Genomic DNA, 7,500 nt, shown 5'->3' on the forward strand with positions numbered 1-7,500 from the left:
AAGTTTTCATTTTAATCAGGTCCTTTTTCAAAATTCAAGCCCTTAAAGTTGAAACCCATCAAAGACCCGCCAGTTGAGGGCGTATTTAAGTCTTTCCTGTTTTTTTTTTTTTCTTTTCTTTTCTTTTCTTTCCTTCGTATTTCTCCTTTCTATCATTTATTTAATTTGTGTGATGCATTTAGTAGCAATTTTCCCATCTTGTTCTGGTATAGAGCTAATTTTTGCCATCACCATACCTAACACCATATGAACAAACTTTCGACTTTAACACAAAGCCTCTCTTTTTAGTTTCTTTTGTGTCATCTGTCGATAAGATAGTTGTTTGAATTTGATCCCAGATCATTTATAAATTGGTAAACATTAATGGTGTAAAGATCCTCGAGGTCCATTTTTTTCCAATTAGTGTGTTTAACGCTTATATATATTATTATTACGAATACTATTTTTTCTATTACAATAACCTCAAAGACTGATGAGGACTTGTTTAACCACCACTTGCTTTGCTGTCAATTCCTTTCTCCCGCCTCTGCAATGGTCTTACCTTTTTACGAGACATTCAAGTATCCGAGTTGTGTTGCATTTGCTAAGGAAGAATGCAGTTTATTATCACTGGCGGAAAATTACCTTGGCTACTGATGGCCTTGTCAACAATGTCAAGTTTCAGTGGCTTGTTTCTCTTTTATTTCTTCCTTTCTATGGTCTGCAACGATGTCCTTTTTTGTGCGGGAATTCGATATTTATAGTTCCGTGTATTTCATCAATCACCTTATCCCATTTGTACCTTCCGGTGCTATGTTTGAGACTTTTCAGTGTGTTCTAATATAAAGCTAAGCTCGTTCAGTAGGTTTTATCATGCCCAAGTTGTGTTTAAATTATGTATTGTTTGTCGTCCTTTTTAGCTAAGTTTCATCTCTTCTTTCAACTCATCCGTGTCCTTTTCAAACTTTACCTTTGGAATTACAGTCCTTTTAACCCACGCCATGTTGCAAAATATTACTTTTAGTTTGTTTCTTCTGTGACGTAATTTGTTTCTGTCATTCCATTTCCAATAATTCGTTACTCTTTCACGTACTTTCCATAATTTCTACAACTTTTAAAATTCTTCTGCCTTGACACATTTTGAATTCTGCCCGAGGTAATCCCTCCTTTTCCTCAAGATTCTGCGCAGTCTCCCATTTCCTCAGCTCTTCGTGTTCATTATCCCCTGCGACCAATTTCTTGATATGGGTTTCCACAGTCTCGGTTTATTATTTTTGAGTCTTTTAGCGTTGCTTTCTCCGTTACATAAAACTTCACTGCACAAACAAGTACAGCTATTCATAGTGTGGTGTTGCAAACAGAGGCGACGTTACAGCCATTTCTTGGGAGTGGGGGGGGGGGGGGGTGGCAAGGTTGGTCGCCGCCAAGAGTTGTCCCAAGTTCGCTAATTAAGCACAGTCGTTTTAACTTTACATCAGTTCTCTTTTCTTTGGACACTTTACAGGTGGCTTTCGAAACTTTTTCTTTTAAAATGAACTACACTCTTTAAGGAGATAACAAGGCAAGCAGACCGGTTCTTCCTGGTATAGTTCTCCCGTATCTTGTAGCTGACGAATTTACCTGTGTTCGCTAATGAATGCAAACGTGTGTCTGTTATTACACACACACACACACACACACACACACACACACACACACACACACACACACACACACACACACACACACACACACACACACACACTTACACACACACACACACACACACACACTCAGAGAGGGAGAGAGAGAAAGAGTAAGAGAGAGAAAAAGAAGAGAATGAGAGGAAAGGTGGGGGGTCAGAGAGAGAGAGAGAGGTGAATGAAAAAGAGACAGAGAGAGAGAGAAGTTGAATCAGAAACTGAGAACGAAAATTCAGAAACAGAGAGAAATCAAATAATTTCAATGAGCATTTTGTTTGAAAGGGAGAGAGCGAGGAAACAAACATTCTCACAGTTGCTTTAAGAACAAGGGCAACCAACTAGTAATATTCTGATTAAAAAAAAAAATGATAGCCTCTTAATCGGAACCTGTTGTGCAATTCTTTTACTTTTATAACGAGCTCACAATTCATTTTCAGAATCTGAGAAATGCGCATAAGAGAAATTTCTTTGGTCTTTTTATATACCCAGTTGGTTGGCTGTTGGTGTGCAAGCTTCTTGGAACATTAAATATACTGTATAGGCATAATATTTCGGAAAGGTTTGTTACGCACGTTAAAGTCCAAGTAATTATGTTGCTTTAGATAAATATGATTCAGGTTATAAGTACTCTTTATCGACGTAAATGTCATAACTAGCTCATTGTGTTTCCTAAAAGAAGTATCCCTTAATGGACAGTACATACGAAATAAACATCCTTTTCAAGAAATTAATAATATTTATAATCCCTAGTTTTCATTTTGTATTGCCATTCCTATTGGGGACGATGATAATGATGTTTAAGAAGATCAGAGGATTATGTGGCGCTGTCTTCCTGGTTAATTTGTTCGTCGTCTGGATAACGGAAAATCTTATTGATAGAGAGTAATGAAAATTTATGGATGGGTTGGCAGTGATCCAGGGATTAAGTTGAGGTGCTTATTGTTAATAATATCATTATGAGCAAGAAGGATGATGATTATTTATTATGGTTATTATTAGAAGCAAATATATTGTTATTGGTATTATTATCATTGGCAAGGGAATACTGAGGTTTTTGTTACAACTGAGGTATAAGTGATCAGAAGTAATTTTGTGTCTTACAACTTTATGGTTTAATATAGATTGATATAAATCAAATTCACTGCCTTATACTCAGTCTGGAGTAAAAGAGTACAAAGAGATAATGAAATAAACTATGTCAGTAGTTCATAAATTAATTTGCAAATAATGTGTGTTGCTGTAATATTAGAATTCTGCTTCTTGTGTATTTACATTGTTATTACATCTGAGATTATTATTCGTGTTGGTTAGACTAGCAATTTGCATTTAAGATGGCTTTGAAACTCAATTTCTGTATACAATTGGCAGTTTCACAGGAAACCATCTTCCGTATGTGTTTTTTCGCCATCAGAATTAATTTCACATGTGAGATGTGGGACTTCTATACGTATCTAGTCTAAGTTAGACTATCTGCTCATAGCCTAGGTTATGTTGGACTGTTAATTCATATTCTAGACCAGGGGCTTCCAACCTGGGGCCACGGAGTACTTTCTGGGAGTCCATGGACCAATATGAAAATTTTGATGTCCAATTAAACTGAATTTTATCTTACCTACAGTACCTATGTATCTCTGTCTCACGTATATCTATAGATCTCTCACATATCAATCATTTTGAATCTTTCCATAAAATGCCCTTGTCCTATAGATATTGACACAATGACACTGTTCATAACTAGCAATAACTGATTCTTTAAAGATGACAGTCACTGAACGGGGCCAAAGAGATTGCCTCCTCAGGGGGGTCGTGTTGTTGGTAGTGTTAGTGGTTGGCAGGATATCTCAAAAAGTTATGAACATATTTTCATGAAATTCAGATGCCATTAAAATTTAGTGGTGACCTGGATCCAGGATTTTTTTTTTAAAGGATTCATTACCATTGCAAGATAGAGAAACACGGGCGTCACCTGGGTAATTGAGAAAGAGGTGATTTTGATGTAATGCTTCAAGTGGGAATGTTTTGAAGGGATCAGTGACCCTATTGCCTTGGCGGAGGTATGCGTCTAGTTATATATAGATCAGGGAGGGCAGAATGGAAGAGGTTGAGAAAACCACTATCCTAGACTATATTAGGAGAGAGATGTGATATTTTGCTATGTTGGATTGTGTATATCCTAGATTGTGCCACACTGGTAATTCATATCCTAGACTATCAGCCGGTTTGTTAGAATTGTGCGAGGCCCAACCCAAAGAATATTCGTATAATTGACATGTATAAGAAAGAAATACATGCATATTTATCAGTCTAGACATGCATATCAACCTGGTAAATAGATAGTTGTGTATATCTATCAGATATACAGACAGATATGCCTTTATTTCTGCATCTGTATTTATGAAAATTCATTGGATCGGGCCTGGCACAATTTTAACAAACCGGCCGCATATTAGGAGAAAGATGTTATACCATTTCTAGACCCTATTAAGTTACAAATATATTTTATTCAGTTTCAACAGTTCCATTTCTGCGTAAAAGCGGAAGAGGAGCTGGAGTTTGGGCTTTTAGTCTTCGGTTTCAGAACCCTTTGGTCTGATGAGCATCCAGTTCCTTATCGTCCGCTAATGTGTTTGAGAGAGAGAAAGAGAGTGTCAGTCAGACAGACAGACAGCCACACAGACCAACGCGCAGACAGAGAGGTAGAGAGAGAAAAAGACGAGAGAGAAGAGACAGGGAGTGACAGAGAGAGAAGAGAGGGAGGGAATGACAGAGAGAGAAGAGACAGAGGGAATGACAGAGAGAGAAGAGACGGAGGGAGTGACAGAGAGAAGAGACAGAGGGCATGACAGAGAGAGGAGACAGAGGGAATGACAGAAAGAAAAAGAAAGACACCTATAAAGCACACCAACAGACACGTTCCGTACATCCCCGGCAACGTACAGCCACTGGGGGAGCCGAAAAATCTCCTGAGCGACACAAGATATGTCAAGAAGGATTTTCTCGGTTCTGCGAAAAGAGACATTCACGGGACCGTAAAACTTGTTCATTACAGCTCATGTGAGAATTCCTTTCTTATTGGGGGGGGGGGGGGGGGGGGGGGCTCGAGTAGGAGGAACTATATTGCTTGTCGAATTATTGAATCTACTTAATATTTGTTATAAGGGTTTCTTTATATAAGTTGTAGATTTTATGTTATCAGATTTTTTTGTTATATATGGTATCGGAGATATAAGATAAATAACCTGAGTAATAGGATTTGAGAGGAACTTTCAAGAACTATATCCTATGGTATTCCTGCTTAAACCTTGTTCTGTTGTGAAAGGAAGAAGTATGATATCTATAACAGCCAAATAAAATCATTGTCGGGTCTTTAACGGCATGAATGACACTAGAAATATTATTCTATTTTCTTTATTATTTTCCATTTACATTTTCATCAGTTGTTCTTTTATCTAACTTTATTTTATTCTACTTGAACCTTATTCGCAATTCGTATTAAGTTCGGTGTTTTTACAGATCATTAATCTTTCAAATTGGACTAATTAATCGTTCTCCTTTTATCTAATTAATCCTTAATCTGTGCAGTGAAATAAGCAGAAATAGCAACTCTGGGTAATTTGTTTTCCTGCAGAGAAGTCCCCGTCCAGGAACTTCCTTTTGCATTTTCTTTCCGTTTCTTCTTTCTCTCTCTCTCTCTCTCTTTCTTCTTCCAGTTTTTTCTTCTTTCTTTCTGTCAGTCTGTCCTTCGCGTTGCTCCTTAATCTCGTATTTTTCTTCTGCCATTTCTGTTTCACTTTTTCATTTCCTTCTGCTTCTTTTCCTTTTTTATTATTCCCCTTTTTTTTACTTTTCTTTTATTATCCTTCTCTCCCTTTTCTTTTTTAATTTTTTCTATTTATTATATATTGTCATTCTTCATTTTTTTTTTTTGTCTTTTTTCTGCATTTTTCCGCTCGTCGTGAATAGATTTTTATGTGTGAGTCTGTGTGTTAAAAGAAATTTGTGATAATGCAAATAATAAGGACAGGAAGGAGAAGCAGAAAGAGAAGTGTAGTAATGGTGATGATGAAGGTGAAAATAATAACATTACAATAATTATTATATTCATCATAATATTTTTTCTTTGGCCATTTTGATTTCCAGCCGAATATTTTTTTCTCCTTTTTCTTAGTGCACAAAGGGCTGTTTTTTTCGAATCGCAATAGCATTTGTCATTACCATAATAAATATACAGGAGACGAAAAAATAGAATAAGTATAAATATACATATGTGTGTGCGTGTTTGTGTGTGTGTGTGTGTGTGTGTGTGTGTGCGTGTGCGCGTGTGTGTGTGTGTGCGTGCGTGCGTGTGTGTGCGTGCGTGTGTGTGTGTTTGCGTGCGTGCGTGTGTGTGCGTACGTGCGTGCTTGCGTGTGTATGAGTGTGTTTTGTTTATGTGTTGTTCACGTGTATCCACACACGTCCCCGCAGAGAGAGAGCGGCTGACCCTAAGACCGTCTTTCCTTTTAGGATTACATGAACAGCTGGCGCATGGGCGGGTACACGAGTGCGCCGCGGGTCCTCGATCACTCGCACCACATGTCCTACCATCCTGTCCGGGTCCGTTATCTCCTGCCAACATTGTCGCTTATTACAGACTCTTTTTATTTGGGAAAACCCCCTTATTTTTTTTGGAAAGTCTTGTTTCGTTTTGGCGCTGCGATGCTACATAGTGCTGGAAGTTTGTTCTGTTCTGCAGTGCTCCCTCGCGAGTACCCTCTAACATGCCCATTTGGCGAGTGGCCGCGTCTGCTGGTCACTCAACGCGTCACTGAATGGCAAAGACCACCAGTTGCAAAGACCACCAGTTCGCTCGTTTGCCCTGAACAAGTGCCTCTGAAGACGTACCTCTGAGCTCTTCTGGGAAAACACCGACGCACTCTCTTTAGTTCCGATTAAGCTTATCTCTTTCTATACCTTTTTTTTCTATTTTTTAGTTCTTTAAGTTCAGATTAAGCTTATCTCTGTCTATACCTTTTTTTTTCTATTTTTTAGTTCTTTAAGTTCCGATTAAGCTTATCTCTTTCTATACCTTTTTTTCTATTTTTTAGTTCTTTAAGTTCCGATTAAGCTTATCTCTGTCTATACCTTTTTTTTCTATTTTTTAGTTCTTTAAGTTCCGATTAAGCTTATCTCTGTCTATACCTTTTTATTTCTATTTTTTAGTTCTTTAAGTTCCGATTAAGCTTATCTCTGTCTATACCTTTTTTTCTATTTTTTAGTTCTTTAAGTTCCGATTAAGCTTATCTCTGTCTATACCTTTTTTTTCTATTTTTTAGTTCTTTAAGTTCCGATTAAGCTTATCTCTGTCTATACCTTTTTTTTCTATTTTTTAGTTCTTTAAGTTCCGATTAAGCTTATCTCTGTCTATACCTTTTTTTTCTATTTTTTAGTTCTTTAAGTTCCGATTAAGCTTTCTGTCTATAACTTTTCTTTTTTCTTTTTTCTTTTTCTTTCTTTTTAGTTCTTTACGCCTAAGACACTGTCTTTGTTCGCTCTTGGCGGGCGCTTGAGTCCAGACGAATGCTGAGTCATTCGGAAAGGCCATAGTTAGTTTTAGGATTATATGTTTTGTTTCTCTCTCTGTCTCTCTCTTCTCTCTCTCTTCTCTCTCTCTTCTCTCTCTCTCTTCTCTCTCTCTCTCTCTCTCTCTCTCTCTCTCTCTCTCTCTCTCTCTCTCTCTCTCTCTCTGTCTCTCTCTCTGTCTCGCTCAATCTCTCTCTCGCTCACTCTCTCTCTCGCTAAATCTCTCGCTCAATCTCTCTCTCACTCTCTCTCTCTCTCTCTCTCTCTCTCTCTCTCT

General features: G+C 37.6%; 1 protein-coding gene across 21 annotated transcripts in view; it reads left to right on the top strand.

Moving 5' to 3' along the window:
- The window catches only part of SLO2 (slowpoke 2), a 585,082-nt gene that overhangs the window by 459,266 nt on the left and 118,316 nt on the right, over positions 1 to 7,500 (top strand). For 16 of the 21 annotated variants that reach the window (XM_070134672.1, XM_070134684.1, XM_070134679.1 and 13 more), the window contains one exon: positions 6,168 to 6,257. The exons of the other annotated variants lie outside the window; for them this stretch is intronic. In XM_070134672.1, the coding sequence (XP_069990773.1) occupies positions 6,168 to 6,257 (90 nt within the window). The remainder of the gene's footprint in view (positions 1 to 6,167; positions 6,258 to 7,500) is intronic. 21 annotated transcript variants of the gene reach the window in all.

This window comes from Penaeus vannamei, chromosome 20 (genome assembly GCF_042767895.1).
Source record: "Penaeus vannamei isolate JL-2024 chromosome 20, ASM4276789v1, whole genome shotgun sequence".
Lineage (NCBI taxonomy): Eukaryota > Metazoa > Arthropoda > Malacostraca > Decapoda > Penaeidae > Penaeus > Penaeus vannamei.